The sequence below is a fragment of the Xiphophorus couchianus genome, chromosome 3 (assembly GCF_001444195.1).
Source record: "Xiphophorus couchianus chromosome 3, X_couchianus-1.0, whole genome shotgun sequence".
Classification (NCBI taxonomy): domain Eukaryota; kingdom Metazoa; phylum Chordata; class Actinopteri; order Cyprinodontiformes; family Poeciliidae; genus Xiphophorus; species Xiphophorus couchianus.
Window position 1 is genome coordinate 1582608 of NC_040230.1, and position 27393 is coordinate 1610000.

A 27393-nucleotide genomic window follows, 5' to 3' on the forward strand; every position below is an offset into this window, starting at 1 on the left:
AGTTCAACTTGTTGAATATTAGCTAAACTGAATGAAAATAAAATTCTAATGTATGATTTTCATTTTAAATTTGACGGATAAAAATGTGAAAATAGGAAACGATGGGATTTCTTTCAGTCAAAATGAGGGACAACAAAACCGCCTAGTGTTACCTAGGAGACAAGACCGGAGCTTCATCAGTCAGAATTTGGTGTAGAAGTTAATATTCAGCATGTTTACAGACACTGTAAAAAAATACCTTTAGAACATATTTAATGCAAAAATAACATCCATCATTTCACACCGAAGGATAATTCAGACTCCAGTTAAATGAACAGCCGCAGGACTGCAATGCATGTTGTTCATAAATATATAAAAAACAATAAGTGAACATAATTACACCTGGAGTAATAAAAAATGAAATGTTAAACACAAAAACACAATGTGACTTATAATAAGAATACATTTTATTAGTTTTCTGGTTTGCTTCCAAACAACAACAATAAAATATTTAATTATAAATTAAAAAACACAGAGAAGTTACAAAATAGGAATAAGGAGGTTTTTTATGGCCCATTCACAGTTTACATTCATTTAAACTTTCTACTGGCTTCAAACGGAGGATGAACTTCACTAAACCAAAAGGACTGAGAAAAAGGGCCGTTATTCAACGATTAGGAGTAAAATCTGCATTTAAACTTGTCTGATGGAGTTAGTGTTCCATGTTGGCCACAGGAGGAACGGAAATACTTCAGAAATGTATTTGGGGGAAAAAATCTAACCAAATGAATGAACAGGTCATAAGTTATACCAGAACTACCGGTCCATCCAGACGTGGCGCGTTAATGGAGCTGGAAAGCTCCCCAGAACGAGTCGCCTTTTAGATATTCTCTTGTGATCCTCAGCCTCACGCTGTCGCCGCCGGTCAGAGTCACCATCTTCCCCAACCAGACCGACTCGCCCGCCGCCGGGACAGCCACCAAAACCCTCTCGTCCTTCTTTGGATATTTAGTGGCATTTCTTATCAACATCACAGACGAGGGAAGGTTGTGAGTCGTGTTCTTCCTGAAGGCCACATGGGCGTAGAAGAAGAAGAGCGAGCTCTCCAGGCTGCTGCTGTTGACGTAGATGGCGTCCTGATGGAGGCAGAGGGAGCAGGACGCACAGGCCACGTGTTCCCTCCACGCATCTTTACCAAAGTCTGCAAAAACACAAAAAACATCCAAAACATTTCCTTCAGTCCCGCAGCTGCACTAAACAGAAGGAAACAGTTCATTCCCAAGAAATGTTTCTGGTCTAAACTCAGTGCTTTTGATGTTTTGCAGTTTTCTGGAAGTTTGTTCCAGATTTGTGGTGCATAGAAGCTGAAAGCTGCTTCGTCATGTTTGGTTCTGGTTCTGGGGATGCAGAGCAGAACCAGAACCAGAAGAACTGAGAGGTCAGGAGGGTTGATACAACAGTAGCAGATCTTTAATGTATTGTAGTGTGAAGACGATCAGTGATTCATCTTCCTGGTTTTAGTCAGAACGCCAGCAGCAGCGTTCTGGACCCGCTGCAGCTGGAGGAGTGACTTTTTTAAGCTGTGAAGATGCTGCTGCAGTAATCAGGGACCAAAGATAAACATGTGGGTGAGTTTCTCTACATGTGTGTGCAGATTTCTGCTCAGGTCCCTCTTGAAAATGAGATGTGGATCTCAATGGAGTTTTACCTGGTTAAATAGAGACAATAATAATTTAAATAAGATCTGGCTGAGTCATCAGTCCTTTAATCCTGGAAATGTTCTTCAGCTGATAGAAGGCCGACTTTGTAGCTGTCTTTATGTGGCTCTGAAGGTTCAGGTCAGAGTTCATCACAGATTTCAGGCCTGATCTCTTTTTTTCTAACTGTAATAACTGAAGCTTCGTGTTGACTCTAGATCGTTCCTCAAATGCAGAACAATTTCGAAAAATCCTCAGAAAACCTGGAGAACTTTAAAAGATTCCAAGAGTTTCAGGATCACAGGTTGAAAAACAAGGAAGAGATTTTTGCTCATGTCTGGTCAGTGAAACTCAGACTCAGAGATGACGGCGTCCAACCAGTCAGAAATGGAGAGAAAAAAGAATATATGGAAATGATAGAAGATTAAATATGTTTAAGTTGCTAATATGTGTCTGCTTTACAGATCTGTGCACAGGGATGAATGTCATGATCCATGTTCTGTCCTGTCCATGCTGTGTGTAAACACTCATTCAGTTCACCTGCCACGCCTGCTGATTGCTTACCTGTTCCACCTGGTCCCCTCCCTACTTAAACTCCTCTCAGCCTCCTTGCCAGATTAGCGACAGCCAGTAGAGATCCAGCGTTTCCTTAAAAGCCTTCAGTGTTTCTTCGACCCTTTTCTGTCCACAGATTGACCCCCTCCCTGCCAAGCCCTTCACGGATCCCAACTGTTCTGGATTTCTGGACCCTGACCCAAGCTTTGCCTCACGACCACCGACTATTGCCTGCCCCTCAAGCTAAGTTTGCTCTCTCTGCTCTCCTGTGTCTGACCTCTGCCTGACTATCGTCTTAGTCCCTCCCTGGGTGTTGCCTGTTGGATCTCCTTGTGGAGTATTTCATTGGTTCCACAGCAGCCTGATCTTCCTGGGTTCTCTGCTCCACCCGTCCATTGCACTACAGGTCAGTTAAGCTGAACATTTCTCAGTTACCCCCCTATCAGTGCATCACCAGCCTTCTCTCCTCTCTTCTCGGTGCTGTGTTTGATGACCACATCCTGAGCCGCAACATGTATCTGAAAATTTAACCCTTTCATTCATGAATTATGATCCTTTGTGTCAGAATTTTTTTCCCATTTTTTAAATTTTTTTTCTTAAGGCATAAAAAAGGTAGGAAATTTTTTTTTTTTATGTGATCAATTGTAATTTTGTCCAAATACAAAGTTGTTATTTGAAAAATACATCAGTAGTATTGTTCCTTTATCTGATGTCATAATATTTGTTTTACTTGCAAGAGTCGTCTACAGTAGAAGGAGGGACCGGGTCGGTTCTCATGCTTTTTTGTCTGTCGGCCATATTGTATTTAACAAAAATAATTTCTTGCATTTGCAGCTGATGGCCAGTAGTTGATGGTATATTTTATGATGCATTAGTGTCCACTTCAGTGGTCTGTGTGCATTTATAACATAAAAATCCACAGGAAGCACAAGAAAATGGCTTTTAGATAGCTGTCCACTGTAGTGACCACTATGCATGAAAGGGTTTTAATTAAACTTTTTTCCTTTGCAACTCCTGTGTGGTTGAATTTCCGGGTCAACACTGAGTGACCTTACAGATGAAAGAAGGTTTGTAATGAGATTCTTGAGTTCACTTCGGCTTCCAGCAGAATAAACAGATCTGTTTCACCATGAGCTGCGAGAAATGAAAGCCTCCTAATCTCCTCTCTGTCGGCACAGGCTAAACATCAAACCCACGTTTGCTGCTGTGGCTCATAATTATGCCTAAAGTCATTGCAGGTTTGTTGTGGTTGTAGGAAGCCACTTCACACAGGAAGGAGCCAACATGGTGGGAGGAAGCCGACACAAGCGACTGGAAACATGACGAGGCTGGATTCTCTGCGCCGCCTCACACACACTGACTGGCTCGGCGCATTTACTAACGCTGCAAATTGGACTATTTTAACATCAGTGACTGAGAACTAACTTTAACAGTTCCTTTCTTCTGAAATTTACCATCTTAAATTTTGCCAAAATTAAAGTCGATGTCTTCAGATATTCTTATAAAGGTTAAATCTTTTGCTAAAGAGAAATACCAGAGCGTACAGCTTCAGGATTTTTGAATTCAGAAATGGAGTCGACTGAAGGTGGAGACACAAATTTAACTTTTATTTTAACAGAAGCAGACGAGTTTCAGATTCAGGTTTTGTTTGTAACGTTCTCAGAATGACTGACTTCTCCCAGAACATGTTTGAAGTTTTTGTAACCAAACATGTAGGCGTCACATCAGCACTTTTCATCAACACAAGTAAGGTTAAAGGTCAAGGCTTCAGCAAATGAGGGCTGATTATCTGTTACCTTGTAATTTAATAACATTTTCATTAAAGTTAAAATATCCTTTTTGATTTATGAATTCTTGGGTAATATAAATATTTAATACTTATTTAAACAATATCTGAATTATTAAAGTTTACGTTGAAAACTTGTTGCTGCTAATTCGTTACCATAGTCACACTTATTCATCGGTCCTATGACAATAAAGATTTATCTCTAATTGGTGCTTTGATAAAAGAGGTTTTTGTGTCTTCAGGTGATAAAAGACCGACTTTGTAACTGCCTTTATGTGGTTGAGTTCAGAGTTCAGGGGTCGGGTGTGTTTATTTTACCCTTCCACAGAGGAACATTAGCTCTTTTGGGTAGAAAACCAGAGGAGAGTAAAACATCATGCTGAGTTGCAGTTATTTAGAGGTTTGTTACATGAGAGCACAAGTCATTCATGTGGATGTAAGATATTCTCACACAGCTGCTTCATGATGGTTGTGGTGTACCACAGGGCTCAGTCCACACCTCCACATTATTCTCCATTTATCTCTTCCTTGATCCGTTTAGTCAAAAATCCCAAGTGACCCTCGGCTACACACACCTGAATTGTGTGTGTGTTTCGAACCTCAGTTCAAACTTGTTGCAGGTTGATTTGTTTTCAATTCAGACTTAAAATCTATTGTGGTCACTTCCCTTGTTTTGTTCAAACTTGCTGCTATTTGAACAGAAACATCAAGTTTTCGTAGCTTTTCCGTCTAAATACCAGATCAATCAATCAATCACTGCCTGTTGTCCTGGACTGTAATTCTGACTCCATGTGACTGAATCTAAATGTGTTTGTGGTGATTTGGACACAGATATGTGAACATGAATTAAATCTGTTTGTTTTCTAAACTACCTCAAATCATGTCTGTTGAAATTGCAAAATTAGATTGGAACATGTTCTGGTTATAAAATGTTTGCATATTTAACATTTAACATTAACATGTTTTTAATACGTTTGTGGTTTCAAAGGTTAATAAAATGTTGTGTATTCTCTGTATAAATAAATAAACAGGACGTTGCTAAGCAACCTGTGCTGCTTATTTTAAAGAGTTCACTGCTTTTCACAGCATGAAAAATGAGAAGTTTAACAGTTCAACCTGTTAAAGAGCAACAAGTGAAAAAACGACAGCTCTTTTCTTCTAAACATGGAGAAAATCCTAAATAAAAGCTTAGAAACTCATAAAACGGATTCATTTCTTCAGAAAGTGAAAGGAATCATTTGAATGTTAGAAGAAAGTGAAGGTGAACTCACGTGTTTCCAGTTCAATGTAGGAAGACCACTTTCCTGAAAAGCAACATAGAACAGTAATTTCAGCTTCCTGAGTCAGTTTGGTGAATCATTATGGTGTGTAAATGATCCAACATACCAACAAGTCCCTCTGGGGAAAAGTGAGCACTGACTGAAAAGAAAAATCACATGAAACAAAGTTAGTGGCGTTGATCAGATTTACTCTGAAAAACAGTCTGACTTTCTGACGCGTACCTGCTGGAGGGGTTTCCTGGGAGCTGCTGGGCTGGAGGGACAAAAGCGTCTAAAGTCAGTGTTCATGGAGTATAACACTTCATTACTGACAAGATTTAAAAACTTCCTGTTGTGATTTTATGCTCTGATGAGATGGTTTGGGTTTTCTGTTGAGTTGAAGTTCCTGTTTGATTTTGATTATTTGCTTTTTCTTCTGTCCTACATTGTATTTACTTCCCTATCTATCTATCTATCTATCTATCTATCTATCTATCTATCTATCTATCTGTCTGTCTGTCTGTCTGTCTGTCTGTCTGTCTGTCTGTCTGTCTGTCTGTCGGTCTGTCTCTGTTGTTTTCATTAAATATTCTCCTGCTGGAGTTTAAATGTGTTTCTTAGAACTAATTCAAACTGTTGCTGCTCACTAAGTTTCACATATTTGACGAACAAAAACCTGATTTCAGAAAAATGAAGAGAAACTTTGCTCCGGTTTTCATGCTGGGAAGAATCAGGTGTAAACTGCTGTTTGTCCAGGTTGTAGTCATGACTGTTGTCAGCTTTACTGGTGGATTGTTGAGGTTTGGGGGTTTTCATAAAATTTCCACCTCTGAGACTCTGAGACACTTTAGATCAAATCTTTTCTGATCAGTTTTTGCTTCAATCCAATCAGAGACAGATAAAGATCATCAGAGTGAAGATGTTTCTGAACCCACAATGGAGCCAAACCCTCTGGGGAAACCCGAGGACAGCCTGTTAGCGTTGAAAATGCTGCCACCTACAGGCGAAAATTAAACCAGATCAGGTTTTAACTTTGTTTCAATGAATGGATTAAACTTCTCAATTTAAAACTAATCCATGCGCCGGATAACTCATGTCTATCAAAATGTTCTAGATATTTTTCTAAATTGCAAGTTAACAACAACATTTGGACAGAACTGACCAGCTGCAGCCAAAAATAAATAACTAAAACAGCTAATAAAATATGTTTGGCAGTTTAGATATATATACGCTTAAGATGAATAGTAATGTCATTCAGAATCTAAAAGATTTTCTCAGGAGAAGCTTCTGATCAAACCAGTAAAGTGTAAAAATACAAAAATCATTGTGCTTTTATTTCCCCATCATGTCTTCAAGGAGTAATTTGTGCTTTTCAAGCAATTTAAAAATGATTCAAAATAATTAGAGATACTTCTTTACTAAATACTATCTGGGGAAATCGAAGCCAAACGTGTGGAAATGCTCAGCATATAAAATCATCACATGTTTTATTTTACTCAGATGCGTCATTTGTTGGAACATTTAATAATTCCCAAGATAAACATAAATGAAGAGTTTCTTTAAACAAATTTTTATTTTTAAAGCTACTCAAAGTCACTTCCTATTTCTTTGGGAAATACAGGAAAGGTTGCAGTGCATTGTGGGTAACTTGTTTATTCAACGTCAGTCTTCATGCCATCCATGTTTTATATATTTTTATGTGCCTATCTTCACAACAATTGGTGATTTAAAGCAATTTATGAAAAACTACCTGAAGGGGAAAGTTTGGATCATGTGATTCTGATGTTGTAACTTAATATTTCCTCACTGTAAGAGTTAACCCACTGAAACAGAATCAGGACCAAAATAAAAGAAACGTGGTACAATAAAAAGTCTTCAATAAGTATTTATGTGATGGTTTAATAATTTCCATTTGGAAGATGGAATATTAGAGCCATACTAAGAAAAAATAAAGAATAAAGTCATAAAATTACAAGAATAAAGGCGGAATACTATGACTTTACTTGAAAAAATTAAATATAAGATATGTCATTCAGGCCTTCATGCAGACTCCACTGATGAAGAAAAAGCATCTGCAAGCTCGTTTAAAGTTTGCTGCAGAATATTTAGACAAGTCGATGAAATTTAGATGTTATTGGGTCAAAATCTCATGTGATTAACAATCTCTGTGCATCACTTTGGTTCTGACCGACTCAATAATCGCCTCATCACAAATCGACTCACAGAGAAAAACTTCAGTATTTGTCATCTTTATTGTTCAAAGATCAGATCTGCTCTGGTGCTATAAAAGGAATCCTGGTGTAACTGGGTCTTTAGCTGTTAGCTTACATCACCAGTAGGAGTCACACCCAGATGTTTCACAGGGAATCTGAACTAATCTAATGTTTGATTATCTGACTGAAGACCAGGGTTTTTCATCACCAGTAATACATTTGATACAACCTGTTTGAGAAAAGTTCAATTTTCTGTATTTTAAATTCTTGAATTCCAAACTATTTAGCAACAAATTGTTTTCATGGCTTTTCTTTGAATCTATGTTCAGATATGTTCAAGGCGTCAAAGTTTTCAACCTATAATGTGGAAATGTGTGGATCAGGTTTACTTACTAGCTCAGATTTTGGTTTGATGGAAGCGATAAAGGCGGCCATGATGACCAGGGCCATGGTGAGGAGTCCGCACCACACATGGAGCAGCAGGTACTTCTGAGACGACCGGCACTGACCCTCCATTCTGTCAAACACACACACACACACCTGCATCAGATGGAGACTGTCATCACAGAGCTGGTGCTGGAGTGAGGTTTTTTTTTCTTAACATTTTTCCAGCTGTGATGATTCTCAGCTCAAAGTTTCCACCTCTGAACGCAGATCAGCATCATCCTGTGGGCAGCGATGAGGGGGAGGAGTACAGTTTGAACAGACGCGCCGTTTCTGACAGTCTCAGAGGAAACCTCTAGCAAATTTAGAACAGGGAGCTAAATTTGTGCTCTGTTTCAATGATTGCATCAAACCTCCAACCCAAACATGTTTCTCTTTCTTCACTTTTTCACTTCACGGGATTTATTCCTTTAGGTTTTACTCCTCTTCTTCTGTTGTCGCTTTGATTCAGGGACAAAAATCACCACTCGGTGACATGAATGCAGAGGTTTTACTGTCCATTGAGCCGTTGCAGTTTGTCATGGGCACCAAACTTTAACACAGTTTGGTGCATGATCAGAAAGCTGGAGGAATCTGAACTTTTCCTAACATTCTTCTGTGCAAAACAGTTTAAACTCAGACAGACTGGATTCTGAACATCAGTTTTCAAGTCTAGCCACAGGCCTAGACTTTGACTAGGCCATTTTGACACATGAATGTAAACCGTCCATCGTATCTCTGTATGTTTCAGGTGGTTGTCCTGCGTGAAGGTGAACCTCCACCTCAGACTCAGAGGTTCTTCCATCCATTCTTCCATCATCGCTGCTGAACAAAGCATCTCCACACCTGCATGATTATTTTCTGCAGTAAATACAATATATCCATTTTGATCTCATTCTGAATCTAATTAAGTGACTTTGGGGGTTTATTTTTAGTGTTTGATTAAAAGATTAAAAGATAAAACAGTTTTATCTTTATAAAACTACATCTCCACTGTTAGTCCTGACAGCAATAAAAAAAACTGTTTCACTGCAAAAACACAAAACCTTACAAAGTGTTTCTGTCTGGTTTCTAGTGCAAATATCTCATCACACTTTAAATAAGACAGAACTAAGTTACAAGTAACTTTTCTATAAGCCACATTGTTTTTGTCAACAATTCTTGAATGCAGGTTAAAATAAAGTACCAGTTCCACTGGTTAAAGTCATTTTTCCATTAATGTTAAGGATTTATTGACTTAAAGCTCCCATGTCTTGATGAAAACTTACTTGTAATTTATTTTTGTCCTTTTTCAAGTGAGATAAGATATTTGCAATAGAAAGAAGACAGAAACACTTTGTAAGGTTTTGTGTTTTTCGGTGTTGTAAGAAACATTTCTGTTTAATATTTAACTCTGCTGCAGGAATTTCCAGTGATGTGAGACTCTGATGCCTCAGCTGCATAACTTTTAAACAAATTCCCATCATGCTCATCCTTCAGAAGTCAAAGATTTGATGTAAACAGAAGGAAATGCTTACTGGTTGCATTCATCAGAGGATTAAAGCCTGAACTCAACACGTTTGTGACTGTAAGAGTTAAACTGGTGAACGCCCACAGTGATTACTATGAAAGACATTTATAGAACAGCCTGCAGTGCATTGTGGGTAAATGTACTTTAAACCTATAGCGACCAAACCTGTTCTGCTTCTCTGGGGTTTTACCTCAGTGGGAGTTTTCACTGAGGGAGATAACGACGGTGGTCTAGATTTCCTACCTGTGGTGACGTGAAGTGAAACTCCCTGTGTTGGTTGAAATACCCCTGACCAGGGAGCGTGAGTGAAGTGTTTCTCAGTCGGACCTTTTCTGAAAGTGTGTTATGATAAGTCGTGGGAAATTTTGAGTGCAGAGCAGTGTTATTAAACCCAATTATGAGTCCACAATGGCTGGATTTGTTTTTAATGTGTCATTTTTTATGTAATCACTTTCTATGACCTATTTCTTTACTCTTCATGGCCCACATTGGAGCCCTGTCTCCATCTGTTGGGAACCGCTGGTCTAAAACTGTCCATTCTTTCCCATGTTGGTCATTTTCAGTTGGAGAAAGATTGTTTGTATCAGCGACAAAAACCGCCGATCAGGGCGTAGTTACGCTGACATTCTCATAAAATCCGTTTTATTTGAAAAAGTCTCCAGATTTAAAGCCTTAAAATGAATTCATCTTTTCATCTGCAGGAGCAAAAACGCCCAGAAAACGAGATAAAAAATATCTAACTATCTTTTACTTCAGTAGTGAAGGAAATTTTATTTATTGTTTCTTAATTACTGACGCCTCACTTGTCAGAACTCCTAATAATTCCCATAAGCTAAATGTAAGCAAAGCGTTTCATAAGCTTCTTTACTTCCTATTTCTTTGAGAAGTTAATTTCTCTGAGCAACTCTCCAAAATAGGGAAGACAAGAGAACAACCAAGGAACCAGATGAGTGTTGATCTTCATATGTGGAAGAACAGCTCCAAGAAAGCAGATGCCTGCCTAAACCTGCACATTTCACCGCTGTTTGATGTGTGGATGTGAGACCTGATGCTTTCCCAGTAGCACTTCCTATTGATCCCTACAGGAAATATTTGAAATGCAAAGGTGTAACTATGGCAACCAAGATGGATCAGGATGGTTAGAAGTGCAGCAGAGTTAAAGTCTCCGTTTGAAGCTAATCAATATCCTGCCAGTTGTCTGGCAGCCGACATGTCCAGTTCTGCAAACGCCACTGGGACTTTAAAGGGAAACTTGCTGTGAAGCAGAAGAACAAGGCTGTTCTCACTGAAGCATGGTAGAGGGTGTGTGGTGCCGTGGGCCTCTTACTCCAAAAGCCCAAGGAACCTCGATTCAGTTCATTGAAGGATCGAGAACCTCAGAAAATCCATCAGTGAAGTGAATCTGGGTCAGATTTGGATCTTTAAGCAGGACGATGATCCAAAAACAAACATACTGACATCCAAACCCAGCAGGCTTTGTGTCTCTCTGTGCTTTAACTATACAGTTACAGGTGCAGCTAAAGTGACAGCAGGAGGATTTTTGTTTGGTAATATTTTCAGTAAATGTGGGATTTTCTTTTTCCCATATCTGGTCCATCTGCGACAGGTGATGCAACTCCGCCCCTAAACAACATGAAACACTGACTTCTTTCTTTTTCCTGAGTTGAGGATTCTTCATTGTTTCCACAACAATCCCCCTGATGGGTTTTACACAAATACTTCTGGTTTTGCAGCTATTTTAACTCCTGATGAGACTGGCCAAAGTTTCAGTATAGATGTAGATTTAAACTGTGAGGCATTTTGATTTCTATGGTTTTGAATTGTTTATATAGAGAAAATTTGAGATGAGGTTAAAAAAAGAAAAATGTGCTTTGTTTTGTCACTGATACATTAAGCAGACAGTGGAAAAGCTTTAATTTATACAGATTCCAAAAGTTTGTATTTAGACCTGATGACTGTGGAGCTGCTCTGGATTTATTCTGATTCGTGTTTTATTTCTAAAACCATTTAGAGATTAAAGTTATTTTTCTGAGATTTATGCTGCTGTAGCAAAAAAGGAATTATTTAAATTGTTTGAAACGTCTTTAATGGTGAGTAAATTCATGCAAACAGAAGCTGATATTCAGATCTTTTATCTCCTTTCTGCTGTTGAATCTAAATCTTTTCAACAGAAAAGCAGATGATCTCGTTGGTCCATTAGTGTTGCAGTTTTTCATTTTAGAAATCAGGATTCTCAGAATATGAGCATTTCTTTGTATCGTAAGTCGCATATCAATAATATTCGTAGAAAGCCTAATAAAAGTGCTGATTACTCAAAATGCGAAATACAACGGAATCGATTCATAACTCAGCTAAAGTCTGGACAAAAGTTTCAAAAGAGGAACCAAATGAAATCTTTGATGGCATATGAGTAAATCTGCACCAAAATGAATCAAAATTAGACGATTAAACGAAGAAACAAATGATTCATTTAGGCATTTCAGTGCAAGCAGCCGAACCGCCGCCGCCGCCGCGTTCTGCTGGGCTGAATGGGAACGTTGGGATGGATCCCAGGAATGTTGGTGAGAGAGTGGACTCACCTGCGTCCTGCGCTGTCCTCGTCCACGCTCATCTGAGTCTCCTCTCTGACAGACATGCCAGCCTCGCAGGTTTTTCTCTTTGAGCAGGAGCTGAGATGGAAGGGTTTTTTTTTGTTGTTGTTGCAGGGAGAGTTGTGGTTGAACAGAACGAGTGGAGGGGGGAGGGCTGCTGCTCGTGGTGTAGGTGGCTCCACTCATCGCTCTGAAACTCAGAAGCACCTCTGGTTTGACACGTTTATTCTATTTATGAAACCTACGAGTCTCGTCCAGCGGAGCGTGTGTGTGTGTGTGTACATGTGTGTGGATGTGTGTGTGGATGTGTGTGTGTGTTTGGAACACTTTCTTCTAAACCCGAAGCAAAAGGTTCAGCAGTGAAAGGAAAAAGGGGATGTTGGTGAGGAAAGCAGGGTGATGTGAAGAGAAAGGCGCTGTGGTGCGGTCCCTCATTGACACATACATGTTTGCTGAGGGCGGCTTTCAGATTTCCCACGTTTATAGGTCATCATGAAACAAACAAACATGACAGGGAAATTCTTCCTCACAGCAGCGTTTGGTGGCTGATTCAGAGTCAGATATGAAGCTGCAGGGTGTGAGGCCTTTTCATACTGTCCCACACTGCAGGTTAAATATCAATGAGGAACCTGAGGAACTTGATTTTACCCTAGATTAATATTTAATGAGCCATGTTTGAATATAAATGAGCTGTGATGGGGCAGAGGAGCAGAAAGGTCCCCGTTACAGAAAGTATTCAATCTCTTAATGTTTCCTGCAGAAAGCTTTAGCAGAACAATCTGGTTGGAGAAAAATATTTTTAGAGATGAAACAGTTTGTAGAAAGTTCAGTTTTATACAAATGAGATTATTTTCTGTTGACATTTGATGTTTCTATAGAATCAGTTTAAGTTTAAAGATTTCTCTAAACTTTGCCCATGAAGCTGTGATCTGGTCGTGATGTCAGAAATGTAACGTTTTTCCTCCATGCCAGGTTTCTACATCCACACTCAGCTGCTTTCTGGCTGCGTCTCTCAGTTTCCTGTCAAATCGCTCACACGCTGTGTGTTTGGGTTTGACTTTTTGTTTGTGTTTATTTTCTTTGGGGATTTTTATGACCTGCAGGTGTTGCCATTCTCCATCTTTCCAGCTTCAGACCTTTATGTTTAGTTTATTCTTTTGTTCTGTTATGTTGGTTCTGATTAGTATTTTATGGACTTTAGTTCATTTTCTGGTAGAATTGTTTTTGTTTGGACATTTATTCTGATGCTGTGCATTTGGAAGGAGTTTTGCTCTCGGGTTTTTACATTTGGATAGCTGCAGGATGAAGGAAGATGATAAGAAGAAAGCCCAGCTAACAACCAGCACCTTTAGTGGACTGCAGCTTCTGACCGGGTTCTGACCTGGTTCTGATCTGGTTCTGTTTGGATGTGGAGTCGAACCAGGAGTGGTGGGGTTGGGTTGTGATGTGTTCACTGACTCAGGCTTTCATAATTTCCTTATTATCATTTTCAACCAGATTTCTCGTGCTGATCTAAAACACCATAATTCTGAATCAGTGACGTAGAAGTTGGGGAAAATGCGACATGAAGTTCAGACTGCAGACACTTTGAAAACAATCGGAAGTGACACAAATGTTATGTTTCTGGGGAGTGAAGAGATCAGATTTGGGTCGCGTTCGCCTGCAGCCTTTCAGGGCTGCAGCCTCTAGATGCCTCTGGTCCAACACACCTGAATTAAAAAGCTGATTTCCTCCTCAGCTTCCAGATTCTCCTGCTGATGACCTCATCATTTGACGCAGGGACACATCTAATAGTTTTGGGACACCGGGTCACCGGGACTGGATGGACACAGGGGACACAAGCCACCAATTAAAGTTTTCTGAATTTGTTTTTTTTTCCTCTTTATTAAAATTTTTTTTTTTTTACCCCTCCAGGGTCTTTTGTGGCTCTAGTGTCCCTTATATGACAGCAGGCCGACAGGAAACGGGGAAGGAGAGGGGGGAAGACATGCGGCAAATGTCGTCAAGTCCGGGAGTCGAACCTGCGACGGCCGCGTCGAGGACTCAAGGCCTCCAAATACGGGTCGCGCTAACCGCTACGCCACCACGGCACGCCCTTTATTAACATTTTTAAACTAATTCAGCGTGCCCCTCTATGATTTTTACTGATAAACTCTATCATTGAACCTGGTGATGTCATCAGCTGAAGCCCTTAAAGCAGAACCAGAACTACTGTGTGACATCAGGCAGTGGAAACCATGGCTGGTGTGTTTCCTGGTGTGTGTACATTTGTTAGTGGAATAAAGAAGTAATAATTGATGCAGAGTGACTATAAGTTGTACTGAACTCCATTGAGTTTGTTCTCTGTTTGTCCAGTTTCCATATTTGATGCAGTAATTTCTGCAAAATCAGTTTGTTCCGAAAGAAATGCTGCTTGAAACTAGAAGCTGCGTTGAGTGGTTGTAAGAGGAGAAGTGTTATTTACAAATTTAAGTGTGAATCTGAACACGAGGACAAGACAGATTGGGGAAAAAAAGCAGAAGTGAGAGCAGCATGTCTGTTTCCATTTTGTTTTTGGTTTCGTGCTCCATGGGGCCCCCCCTCAGTCCCCCCCCAGGCTGGCTGAAAAGGTTTCTCTGGACTCTGAAAATGTCACTAACTTTCTCCTGCTGCATCACATGCTCACGCAGACACACAGACACACACCTACACCCGCAACACGAGAAAGCAAACTGGCCTGGATGTGGGCTGCAGGGTGCTGTCCCCACTCAAAACAGCGGAGGGACTCTGCACCGCTGCTTCCTGTGCATCCTACCTGTAGTAGTAAAGAGGGCGATGAGTTTGCAGGTAGTTCCCAACGGGTGCTGTTTGAAAGGCAGAGAGTGTGAAGATTCACCCACAGATTGCACTATGTTCCAGTGTGAGGCCCCAGTTTAACGGGGCCACAGTTCAAACCAGCAGAATGAGGACATGCTCACTTTCACCGCTGCCAGTCTGCTCTGCTCACACTTCTCTGTTTGAGGTTGCATCCGTCAGTGTAAACAAAACAGAATTAGGATATTTTTACATCCATATATTTAAAGTTTCTGCAGCAAACAACCAAAACAAACAGCCCAGATGTGTGGAGATCTGGGGATTAAATTTAAACTGTGCTGCAGTTTTCCAACACAGAGATGTGCAACATTAACTAATCCGACTAAATAAAAGTAGTTTAGAGCCACAAAGAGTTAATAAAGAGGAAATAAAGTTTTCAAAAACAACAGTTTTCATTTTTGATAAATATTTACTATAGAAAATGTGTTGCATTTTTTAAATAACCTCAACTTTATTTCTATTTTTAGATTTTAAAGCAAATTAAAATGTGAAAGCATTTGCAAAAAGAGAATGGATTCATTTTCTATTGGATGTTAATTTAACTATTTTAACTAAAGTGTATAGTTTCCAACCTAATGACAAGAAAAACAGACCTAAAGAATATAACTGCTACTTTTAGAGTCATTCGATCGTAGAAGTTCAATCCAATCATTCCATGAAAAAAATGGAAAAACTATGAAAACCTGCATTTGTTAATAAATATATACAAAAACTTTATTTAGTTAGTTATCATTTTTAGCAAAGGTTTTAAAGAGCCGTTGTGAAAAGTCCAAAGAGCCACTTGTTGCAGATTCCAGCTTTAAGAGTATTTTAAAAAATTTCAGACAAAATGAAATAATAAATATGGAGATATTAGTGAAGATTAAGATAAGACTTGAGTTTAGTCCAGTCGGATTAAAGTCGACTGGATTAAAATTGGTGTAAATCTGAATGACCTAAAGTAAAGTAAAATGTGCTCGACTGTTTCTACTGGATCTTTCTTCATGTGCCTGGATCTCGACTCCGCACAGCTGGTCTGCAAACAGGAAGTCACATTTTAACATAAACTGTTGTTTGTGTCTGTCTGGTCAACTCTTTGTTTTCTCTGAGGTGAGCAGAGACGCTCCTCTCTGCTGCTGACAGAACGGATTTACTTCCTTTTCTGACGGTGATTTAATATCTTTCTGCTGCAGGTAAAAGGAAAATTACCAGCAAAACTTGACAAAACTACACTTAAAATAATAGTTGAAGTTTGCTGGATTTGAACCAGCCAGATGTTTGCAGATGTTGTAAGTGTTTTGCATTTAATAACTGTGTTGTGAAAACTGCAGAGCTTTGAAGCCTGCCGAGTTTTTTTTGTGTTTTATTTTTATTTAAGAGTATTTAACAGATTCTATATTTGAACTTAAATGCTTTCTTTTAAATTTAAAAAAGATTTACCTAAAATAAATTTTAGAAAATGTTTTTACTGTTGGTAAATGAACTTTGTCCTAATTAACTGGATTTAGCTGAAGTTAATGTAAAAAAACTGTCTGTTTTAAATGAAAAAGCATTTAGGTTCCAGTAATCTGGTCTGTGTTGATTTAGAATTAATCAGATTAAACTCTGATAAGTTTTTATTATTCATAATGAATTGGAACGTACTGGTGCGTTCCTCTGCTGAACTGGACTGGACTGGTCTGCAGGATGTGAATCAGAATTTGAATATAATGTTTTAAATCAGTTTCAGATTTAATTCAGGTGGAAAAACTGAACTAAATCTTGAATGTTCATTTGAATGATCCTCACTTCCATTTTTGTGTTTACATTCACAAACACAAAGTTTTGTTTACATGTCATGTTTGCTGATTTACTTTTACCAGTGAAACATCTAGCTAACTGGTTTTCTTTGCTGATACTGGTTCCACTGGTTTCCTTTGGATCCAGCATCACGACAGACAGGAAATTATTTTTTAATTTTATTTTGCTATTCAACCAGAAAGTCCCAAGCCACGACGTGCTGATTGGACTAGACCGATGCAGATTGCTATAACTGTTTATTTCTTTTTTGTACAAGTTGTTGATTTACTTGAACTGGAGCTGGCGCCTAGTTTTGTCTTATTTTGTTGAGTAATTTCTAATAATTTCTAATAACTTGCTCTTTGTGGAGCATGAATTCCCCTCGTCTGATTGTCCAGGTCAGGTTCTTTCTGTTTCTCAGTTCTTCTTCTTCTTCTTCTTCTTCTTCTTCTTCTTCTTCTTCGTGTGTGAGGAGGGTGAGTGGAGAGCGGAAGAAGAGTGAGAGAGAGAGCGAGTGTTTACTTTTCTATCTTTGTTTTGTCTTACTGTTTTTTCACTGGGTGTTCATATTACTTGTTTAATTGTTACTTTGTGTTTTAGTTTAGTCACGCTTTAAGGGGTTTTGTGGGTTTGGGGGTGGCCGTCAGGCCGGCGTCTTCGGACGCCATGGTGGTTGGTGATGGGAATGTTTTGTCCTCCACGCTGACACGGAAGAACGGCGTCAAGGTGGGTGCCGGTTCTCCGTGCAGCGTGGAGGAAGTTTGTTTGGCGGTGGGTAAAGACATTGGGTATGGGGCAATTAAATCGGCGGCTAGGATGAACGGGGCGGTTGTTTTGTTTGTTGAAAAGGTGGAACAGGCTCAGCACTTGGTGGAGGTGGGCGTTTCTGTTAATGGCTTGTTTTTGCACGTTTCACCTTTAACTTTACCGGCGACTAAAATTACACTTTCAAACGTTCCTCCGTTCATTAGTGACGAGTTTTTAATTAAAGAACTGTCACGACACGGAAAAGTGGTGTCGCCGATTCGAAAGGTTTTATCTGGTTGTAAGTCACCTCTGCTTAAACATGTTGTGTCGCACAGACGACAGTGTTTTATGTTATTGAATAGGAGGGATGAGGAGCTAGATTTAAGGTTCCATGTTAAGGTTGATGGATTTGATTATATGTTGTTTGCTACTTCGTCACATATGAAGTGCTTTGGGTGCGGTCAGGAAGGCCACATTGTAAAAATGTGTCCAGGCAGAGCCGAGCCGGCTCAGCCGGCTTCAGCAGAGCAGCAGCAGCCTGCTGCTGCTGAGCGGGAAAGAGAGCCACTGGGTGAGGCTACGACGGCGGAGGATTCCGCTACTGACGCGGGTGGACCCGCGTTAGCGGAGGGGGAGCCCACTGCTGACGCGGAAGTACCTGCGGTGGTGGTAAGAGAGGATGTTGACAGCATTGTTGGGAATGATAGCACGGTAGAAATGAGTGTGTGTGAGAACATTAATGAGAGCAGTGTGTTGAGTGGTGACGGTGCGAATGGTGAGAAAGGTGAAGGAGTACAGAAAGATAGTGAGCAGAGAGAGCGGGAAAGGGTGAGGGGTGAGAAGGAACAGTTAGCGGGTGGAGCTCAGGGTGAACAGAGAGAAATGCAGGTAGATGAACAGGATGAAGGAAAAGGTAGTGTAGAGAGGGTGGAGGGAGATGTAGTGGAGAAAGAGAAAGGACTGACAGATGATGAGAGAGAGGTGGAAGCTTCTGCCCCAATAAAAAGAAGGAGCAAAAGAAAGAACGTGGTGGCTGCTGCACAAGCTAGCAAACAGGCCTGCAAGCTACCTGCAGACAAAAAAGACGGGTCAGATAGCAGTGATGCTGAGAGCTGGTTTTCAGACACCAGCGATGTATCGGTTACTCAGTCAAGTACCAAAGAACCGAGATACCCTGTTGAGGCTTTTCGCATCTTTTTACGCCAAACGAAAGGCTTGAAAGGTGTTAAACTCGAGAGTTATTTTCCAAATCTGAGAATGTTTTATTTTTCTGCCCGATATCACATAAGGAACAGAGAGTTGTCCGGTTTTGCGGATACAGAAGTGTTTAGACTGAAAAAAATAATGTCTAAGGTCAGAAAACAATTCTGAGCATTATGATGTATGACAGGATTTCATTTTTTTCCTTGGTTTGTTGTGTGTTTTTTTTTAACCCCCTACCCAGTATGGATTCTTTTAAAGTGGCATCTTTAAATCTTAATGGGGCGAGGGAGGCGGGAAAACGGGCATTAATTTATCAAATGATGAACCAGAAAAAGATTGACATCATTTATTTGCAAGAAACACATAGTGATTGTAATACTGAAACGGACTGGGGTAGAGAGTGGAGAGGAGAGGTGGTGTTGAGCCACGGCACCTCACAGAGTGCGGGAGTAGGCTTCCTCTTCTCCAAAGCTTTCACCCCGAATTCCATGGACATTGAACACGTTGTTCAGGGGAGGTGTCTTTTAGTTAGAGCTTGTTTTGATCATTTTAGCCTGGTTTTTATTAATGTTTATGCTCCCATTGTCAATACAGAGAAAAGGTGTTTTTTTGAGAAAATTGGGGAAAGGTTGGGAGATTGTGTGTCAGAGGATTATGTTTTTATAGGTGGGGATTTTAATTGCACTGAAAATGATGTTTTAGATCGAAACCATGCAGAGCCGCATCCGGCAGCCCAACACGTTTTGAGGCAGCTGGTCTCATCTCACGGCCTGGTGGATGTATGGAGAAGGATGCACGCAGGCTCCAGGCAGTACACATGGTCCCACATTAAAGATAACCGTATCGCTTTAGCTAGACTTGATCGTATTTATTGTTTTAAACATCATTTTAATGTGTTTAGAACATGTCAGATTGTGCCGGTGGCCTTCACAGATCATTCGTTGCTCCTAGGTGCTGTGTTTATTAGAAACATCTTACCTAGAAGCGCGTACTGGCATTTTAATTCGATTTTAACTCATGACTGTAGTTTTAAGGAAGTTTTATGTCATTTTTGGATTGGTTTTAGACAGAAAAAGTCTGATTTTACCTGTCTGAGACAATGGTGGGATTATGGGAAGGTCCAAATTAAGCTGCTGAGTCAACAACACACTGTTAATGCCACTCGAGACATCACCGGATCTATTAGAGATCTGGAGATGAATATTGTGGACTTAGAACGCCTTAGTGACTCCACTGGAAATCGAGAGTATATTGAAGCTCTTAAATCTAAAAGGCTAGTCTTAGCCAACCTGTTGGAGAATAAAGTCCAAGGCGCATTGGTCAGATCTCGGGTGCAGAACATCGCAGAGATGGATGCTCCCTCCAGCTTTTTCTTCGGCTTGGAGAGGAAGCACGGGCAGAGGAAGCAGATACATTCGTTGATGTCGGACGCGGGGCAGCAACTGAGTGAGCCGGGACAGATCAGGAGGAGGGCGGTGGAGTTCTACAGTTCCCTATATCGTAGTGAGTACGAGGAAGATGAGGAATTGTATGAGGAGTTTTGTAGTGAACTGCCTCAGGTCTCTGAGGAGACTAACGCTGACCTGGAACGCCCTCTGGGGCTCCAGGAGCTCCACGCCGCTCTCTTTAGTATGCAGGGTCAGAGGTCCCCGGGCGTTGACGGGCTCACTGTAGAGTTCTACAAGGCCTACTGGGACCTTCTGGCCCAAGACTTGCTTGAGGTGTACACCGAAAGTCTGCAAACCGGCTCACTCCCCCTGTCGTGTCGCAGGGCGGTAATCACCCTGCTGCCCAAGAAGGGCAACTTGCAGGAAATAAAGAACTGGCGCCCCGTGTCCCTCCTCTGCACCGACTATAAAATCCTCTCCAAGGCCCTGGCCACCAGGTTAGGGAAAGCTATGGAGCAGGTCATCCACCGGGATCAGACTTATTGCATCCCCAGCAGGTCCATGGTAGATAACATCTACCTAATTCGGGATGTTTTGGAGGTCTCTGGTTCATTGGGTTTACAGACTGGCTTGATTTCATTGGATCAAGAAAAGGCGTTTGACCGCGTTGAACACGGCTTCCTCTGGAAAACCATGGGGAGGTTTGGGTTCGGCGAGGGTCTGATCGCCATGATCCAGGTGCTGTACAGTGGCATTGAAGGTGTGTTGAAGGTCAACGGTAGCCTGTGTGCTCCTTTTAGGGTGCGTAGAGGCGTCCGACAGGGCTGTGCGCTGTCGGGGATGCTCTATGCACTCTCCTTGGAACCCCTCCTCCGGAAAATTCGCTCAAATGTTCATGGTTTGGTTTTACCTGGTTTTATAAACAATAGGGTTTTATCTGCTTATGCTGATGATGTTGTTGTTTTTATTAGAGACCAACAGGATATCAGTGTTTTAACCAAGATTACGGACCAGTTCTCTGTTTTATCTGCTGCGAGGGTGAACTGGGGCAAGAGCGAAGCCCTGGCTGTCGGTGAGTGGCCCACGGGGCTCCCGGTTCTCCCTCAAGGTCTGATATGGAAAAGAGATGGTTTTAAGTATCTTGGTGTATTTTTAGGCAGTAAAGAAATTGTAAAAAAGAACTGGGAAAACGCTGAACAAAAAATACAAAACAAACTGTCAAAGTGGAAGTGGTTGCACTCGCAGATGTCGTATCGAGGCAGAGTGCTTGTATTGAATAATCTTGTCGCTTCCCAGCTGTGGCATAAACTGGCGGTGTTGGACCCACCATCCGGCCTACTTATGAAGGTCCAGGCAGAGATGGTTAAGTTCTTCTGGAACGGTCTACACTGGGTGCCGCAATCTGTGTTGTTTTTACCGAGAGAGGAGGGGGGTCAGGGCCTTGTCCACCTGGCTAGTAGAACGGCGACATTTCGTTTGCAGTTTGTACAGAAGTATTTGACGAGATTTCCTGTGTGGAAAGATGTGGCCAGTTGCATTCTTAGACGTGTGAACTTTCTTGGGCTGGATGCTGCTTTGTTTTTTACTGATTTTAGTTTTTTAAAGTTAAAAGGGCTGCCCCAGTTTTATCAGAGTGTTTTTAAATCGTGTGCTTTTTTTAATTTGCACAGATCAAACACGACTGATTCACTGTATTGGCTTTTAGAGGAGCCATTAGTGTGCGGCGCACGGCTGGATGTAGCAGACAGCACAGTGCCGGGTGTCGCTGGAATGCTGTCCAGGGCCGGAATAGTGACCCTGCAGCAACTGATACAGGTGGCTGGACCGGACTTTGAAAACGTCCAAGAGGTCGCTTCGACGCTGGGGGTCCGGTCTGCCAGATTTACGCGACGTTTTCTGGAAAGAGTGAGAGAGCGCCTGACGGCTGAGGAGAGACGACTCCTGCAGCGGTACGTCGCAGAGGAGTGTCATCCGGATCCGTCTGATTCTTTTCCAGATGTGCTTTTAGATCCGGACTTTGAAGAAGACGGCGGCCCCCTCCTTAAGGGGAAAAAACTGGATCTGTGTAGGACAGACTCGAAAGTACTGTACAGATGCTACATTAAGATTCTGAACAAAAGGACTTTGTACAGAAGGCCCGTTAGCGTGTGGACCGACAGATTCGGAGGATCTCGGCCACAATGGAGGACTTTGTACAAGCCTCCAATACGAAAAAGGACTGGCGATATGCAGTGGAGGATACTGCACGGTGCCATTGCCACAACCTCGTTTTTGGCGATCATCAGTCCCGGCGTGGTGAATGAGTGTCCTTTCTGCAGGTTATCTGAGAGTGTTTTTCATGTTTTTATAGATTGTGCACGATTACCTGTGTTTTTCACTGTGCTGTCGACATTTTTTAGTCTTTTTAGTGTAGTTCTCACCAGTTCTGTTTTTATTAATGGGTTTCCTCACAGTAAAGCCACAAGATTTAAGTCACGGATTTTAAATTATTTATTATCTGAAGCCAAGATGGCTATTTATTTAACTCGACGTGATAAGATGCAGGCTGGACCTCATTTGAGTATTATTGATGTGTGGAAGATTAACGTGAAAGCCAGACTGAGGCTGGAGTTTTGCTTTTACAAAGCTACCGGGAACCTCAAAGAGTTTGTGGACCTGTGGGGGTTTGAAAACAGACTGTGCTCCATTTCAGAACAGAACGAATTAGAATATAACAAATTATTATTATAAGTGTTAATTATTGTGCTGCTGATTGTTTGATTTGATTTTTATTGTTTAATAAATGTTGTGTTAAAAATCAAAAATCTTCTCTTGTGTTTGTTCCCTTCAGCGTTGCCACGGTGACTCATCCGTCTCCATTCAGTCCTGTCCTCTGCTCCTTCTTCCCTGACTCCATCCTGTCGTCACATCCAGATCCTCTAAGAGACTGTTCTCTTCCTGTTAACCAGTAGCTTCAGTTATGTTGCAGTTGCAGCTAATCTGGTTTAATCTGACCTCCTTTAGTTGATTTTTGTGTTCTTGTTTTAGCTTCAGAGTGGATGAGCTCACCTTGTGTCTTCATGCTGTAGCATCCAAGTTCAGTAAAACATTATATTCGACCTATATGTAAATTTCTGTCTATCTGAGTTCAAATAAACTGATGGATTAAATGAATCTGACCAGAATAATAGAGATTGTAATAAACTGAAATGTGCAGGGACGAGTTTTACTGGTTAGAAATGTTTGTTACCTCCATCTTTAAGGTCATTTTCTCTCCTTTGTGAATTCTGTGTTCATTTTTCTCCTCTTCCTCTGTTCTCCTCCTCAGCTGTTCCTCGTTCCCCTGATTAACTCACCTGCATTCAGACTCATTCTCCACCTGGACCTTTACTATTTAAGCTTTCTGGGTTTTATTATTTTTGCTCTCCTTTCCTCTGATTGTGCTGCATGTCCTCTTCTCCGCCTGCATTTTCTGTAGGTATTCTGTTTTATTTTTTATTAATCTCCACCCTGATCCTTCCAGACTTTCTGCTGAAACATACATAAAAACAATGCATCTGCAAATCTGTTAGTTCATCTAAATTCAATAAATGATCATAACTGACAGACCAAAACACAGATTGAAGCTCTTATCTTTTCTAGTTGGACAAGTTGAAAAAAATGTTCATTTTACCGTTATTAAAATCTCCCATCAGCAACCAGGAAGCTTTAGAGGAATACATTTGGTTCAAATTTAATTATGGGATTTCAGTTCAAATCTGATTCCAGTCTATTCATAAAGGATTATAATATAATTAGTTATAAATTAAGATGAGTGATGAAGCTTTAATGGAGCTGGATTGAACTGGACTGCTTGTAATCTGCAGTGATGCAGCTGGATATGAGCTTTATGTGAGCTTTAGCTTCATGTTTTCAGGATAAATAATATCAAAGCTTGAACACTTATTTTACTTGACTTAAATATTTTTTTGACCCAAATGAAATGTCTATCTGCACTGAATTCGGCAGATTAAACTCACAAACAAAACCTCCGAATGATTCATTCATGCAGCTTTGCATCGTCAGAGATCTCCTGCCTACAAAAACAAGCCTCTGAAACTGAAAACCTCTTGGAACAGAAATGTTTTACCTTTTCATGCTAACTGTCTTATCAGAGTTCAGTGAATCCATTTCAAATTGAACTCAAGATGAAAGATTTGTTTATTCAGAGAAATGTGAAGGAAATCTTCACAATGAGAGTCACATTAATGCCACTCTGATAAACTCAAAAGAATAAAGTAAAATATTTATATGAGAACACAAACTGCTCCTTCCTGGGCAGGTGATCAGCTATTTCTGACTGCTGGGATTTCCTGGGTTTTGATTGATGGTGGATTCTGTCGGGTTTCCCGCCTCAGCAGCTGCAGCTCTGAAAATAAAACCTCTGGATGGGTTTGGCTTTGATATGTTTAACAAAATTATAACTACTCTCTGAGGCCATCTGGTTCACTTTAGTGTGGCACAGGAGAGACAAAATGATCCCAGTTACAAAGAGCCAAGATCTCCCAAAGCATCCTGAGATAAATGCTGCGATTTCACTGAGTGGGAAGCGACTCTGCAGCTGGTAGAAGCCGCTGCAGAGTTGCAGCGACTCTACGTCCTCGACTCTCACGTCTAGATGCAAAACTCTGGAAAAACATCAAACTGTTAGAATGAATGTTAACATTAAAGAAAACAACATAAAATGTGTATGGCTGATGAAAAACCTTTCTCATGGGGTAGTGTGACGCTCGCTGTCAGGCCACTGCAAGCCGAGTTCCTAAGAAACGTCGTCAACATCTCCGAGTCGACATCCTTCTGCCGACCTTCAGGTCAAACCGCGGAAAAAAAGAAAATCTAAGTAACTTAGTAGGGATGCAAGTTAGTGATTACTGACTTAATCTAAACTTGATTGATTTTTCTAATCGACTGACATTTAATTTAATGAATGATTAGTTCAATTAGTTCAATTATTGGACATTTTCTTAAAAATCTGGGTTTTCTCTGGCCTCTTTAGGGCAAAACCTTTTAGAATTTATAATTATAATTTTTTAAAACATTATATATTGTGAAACTTAAAGAGTTTGTTGAGTGTTTAGATTTCAAAACAGAACCAAATAAAGTGCATTTTTCATCCCCCTCCACACCGTTTCTCTCTCCCGTTCTGGGATGGCCCCACCATCTTTGTTTACCTATCTACTGATTTGCTTAAAAATGACCAGTGGTGCCCTCTTCTGGATGCTGCCCAAACTACAACACTACAGGAAGGTCTAAGCCAGTGCTTCTCATTTCCAGTCCTCAGGCCCCCCTGCTCTGCATGTTTTAGATGTGCCTCTATTCCAGAACAGCTGATTCAAATGATTGCATGACCATCAAGTGCTGCAGAAACCTGTTGATCACCCATAGATTCAATCCAGGTGTGTAGCAGAAGGGAAACACCTAAAACATGCAGGGCAGGGGGGCCTGAGGACCGGAACTGAGAAACACTGGTCTAAGCGAACATCGTCGGTTAATCGTTGGAATTAATTTTCATCTAATATACAATTAAACACAAGTTGATGAATTGCATCCCTACAACTAACTAAATTATTTATAACACAAACCACAATGGAAGTAATTTGACCAGCAGAATATAAATATAACAGATGTAAAAAAAGAAAAGAAAGAAAAGTGAAGTATTTGCAGTTTTAGAGGTTATTGTTTGATAAAAGGCTGAATGTGACTTGATGTCGGGTGAGTTACTCCTTACAGTATAGCAGGAATCTGTTGAGTGAATCCTGCGAGTCGGTCTCTTTCAGAGGCGGGTCTATTTCCTGGAAAACGATGCAGTCGCTGCAGTTGGCCCACATGCCGCTCCACAGCAGATTACGGCGCTGTGGCCTCCCTGGATTAGAACCGACACACCAGTAAAACACAGATAAGGCTCAGAGGCAGATCGTCTGTCGTCCAGATGTAAAAGAATATCCATTTCTGCTTCATTTATCACGCAGTCAAGCTGAATATAAGAAGGGTCTCTTGTTTTTAATAAGTATGAAGGAAATCATGAAGTTAAGACAAATATAATTTTTTTGTGTCCATTTAATGATTTTTCTCATTAACCATTTATAGTGGTGAGAAAGATTTTAGCTTGTTCCTTAAAGTGAACAGAAAACATTATTGTGATTCACCATTTAGTTTATAAAATGCTGTCAGTTGTTCACCAGATATGTTTAATAAAGAAAAATATTTTAAAATTGAGACACATTTTCTCTATTGAGAAAACAATTCAAAACAATGACGTACAGTAAACCAGACGAGGTGCGCAGATTGTTTCAGGCAGCTCAGGTATTAATCACTGTCAAAAATCTGTGGAAATCCTGGAAGTATTCTGAATTACTGATTGTAAATGGTTCATTGCCTGTTCGTGTATTTCATTTTATCAAGTCCAGAGGACTCCCTGCAGTCATAGTCCCTCGCTGTCTTCATTGCAGGAAACTTTTCTGCTGCTGTGCAACCATTCAGCGACTGTTAAAGTCTTATTCTGCAGCAAAAACCGTTTAAAAAGGTGCAAAGTGGTTTAATTAGACCTTGACTGTAAATAAACGAGATATTTGACCAATCTGAAGCAGCTGGCAGCTTATGCTATTATTAAGGCAGTTTATGCTATTATCTAAGTTTATTACCTGTAGTGGGGAAAGTGGAGGAAACAGAGTTCCTAAATATTATAATCAGAGTGAAGAAAGATGAGTTTGAATGATAATTTTTTTTTAAAAACAGTTAACCCAAAACAGTACCCTGGGAAACTCCATGTGATGAGAAAGTGGTTCTAATGTTTGATGTAAAGTGGCAAACTGAACACATTCCCAAGAATATCACATTTCTACAGGCTTGAAAACCAAAACCAGTGCCGGGGTTTCCCCAGCAGCTCACAATATAGTTCTAGAGAATCACATCTTTGATGTCAGGTGTTTTCTTCATTTTTTCCTCTTTTTTCTGTTCGTACACAGACATAAACACACCACCACCCGTTTTAACCACCAAATCCTGATCCGTTTCCCCGCTCTGTGTCAATACTAGTAGATAGTAAAAGCTGCACTGACCTTCCAGCAGCAGGTCATCCCTCCCCGCCTGCACATGGTACGTCCAGTTCTGCCTTATGCAGTCGTCTCCCCTACAAAAATAAAAAATAAAACCAAAACTGACCTATTGAGAAATACAAGAGCGAAAACAAATGATTTTGTTTGAATTTTCAAACAAAATCATTTTTACTTTTCTTCTGTCAGATTCCCTTTTCTAGTTTTTATTTACAAACTAAGCAGCTTTATTTTCCTTGAATAACTCTGGTTTCAATGAAGCTGACGCAAATTCACAGGCATAAAAACTTTAGTTCCCTTTTTAAACTTTTGAACAGCAACGCGTCCTCTGTTGCTGATTTTTATAGATGCAGTTACCTAC

At 40.5% G+C, this 27393-nt stretch overlaps 2 protein-coding genes across 3 annotated transcripts in view; both read right to left on the bottom strand.

The window, feature by feature from the left end:
* Positions 1 to 460: 460 nt before the first annotated feature.
* Positions 461 to 12103, bottom strand: lta (lymphotoxin alpha (TNF superfamily, member 1)). The gene is made up of 6 exons (XM_028010387.1): positions 12002 to 12103; positions 7883 to 8006; positions 5520 to 5550; positions 5404 to 5436; positions 5289 to 5321; positions 461 to 1180 (listed from the first exon to the last, which is right to left on the bottom strand). The coding sequence occupies exons 1-6, from the start codon at positions 12055 to 12057 to the stop codon at positions 822 to 824; spliced, it is 636 nt and encodes a 211-aa protein (XP_027866188.1). The 5' UTR covers positions 12058 to 12103; the 3' UTR covers positions 461 to 821.
* A 12020-nt stretch (positions 12104 to 24123) lies between these two features.
* Positions 24124 to 27393, bottom strand: part of apom (apolipoprotein M) — a 5372-nt gene continuing 2102 nt past the window's right edge. Inside the window, exons 3-7 of one of the 2 annotated variants that reach the window (XM_028013500.1) lie at positions 27039 to 27109; positions 25709 to 25843; positions 24687 to 24785; positions 24567 to 24608; positions 24124 to 24528 (exon numbers count right to left, since the gene is read on the bottom strand). In XM_028013500.1, the coding sequence (XP_027869301.1) occupies positions 24595 to 24608; positions 24687 to 24785; positions 25709 to 25843; positions 27039 to 27109 (319 nt within the window). In that variant the 3' untranslated portion in view covers positions 24124 to 24528; positions 24567 to 24594. Of the gene's footprint in view, positions 24538 to 24566; positions 24609 to 24686; positions 24786 to 25708; positions 25844 to 27038; positions 27110 to 27393 lie in introns of both variants that reach the window. The other variant, XM_028013499.1, reaches the window with a different exon arrangement.

What these genes read in the sequence shown, in the direction of transcription:
- lta (XM_028010387.1), bottom strand. Translation starts at nt 12,057, where the DNA reads ATGTCTGTCAGAGAGGAGACTCAGATGAGCGTGGACGAGGACAGCGCA. An exon ending in GAGGACAGCGCAGGACGCAG is followed by an intron (nt 8,007 to 12,001) that starts GTGAGTCCACTC and finishes TGTGTTTGACAG; the next exon opens with AATGGAGGGTCAGTGCCGGT. An exon ending in CTACATTGAACTGGAAACAC is followed by an intron (nt 1,181 to 5,288) that starts GTGAGTTCACCT and finishes GTGTTTTTGCAG; the next exon opens with ACTTTGGTAAAGATGCGTGG.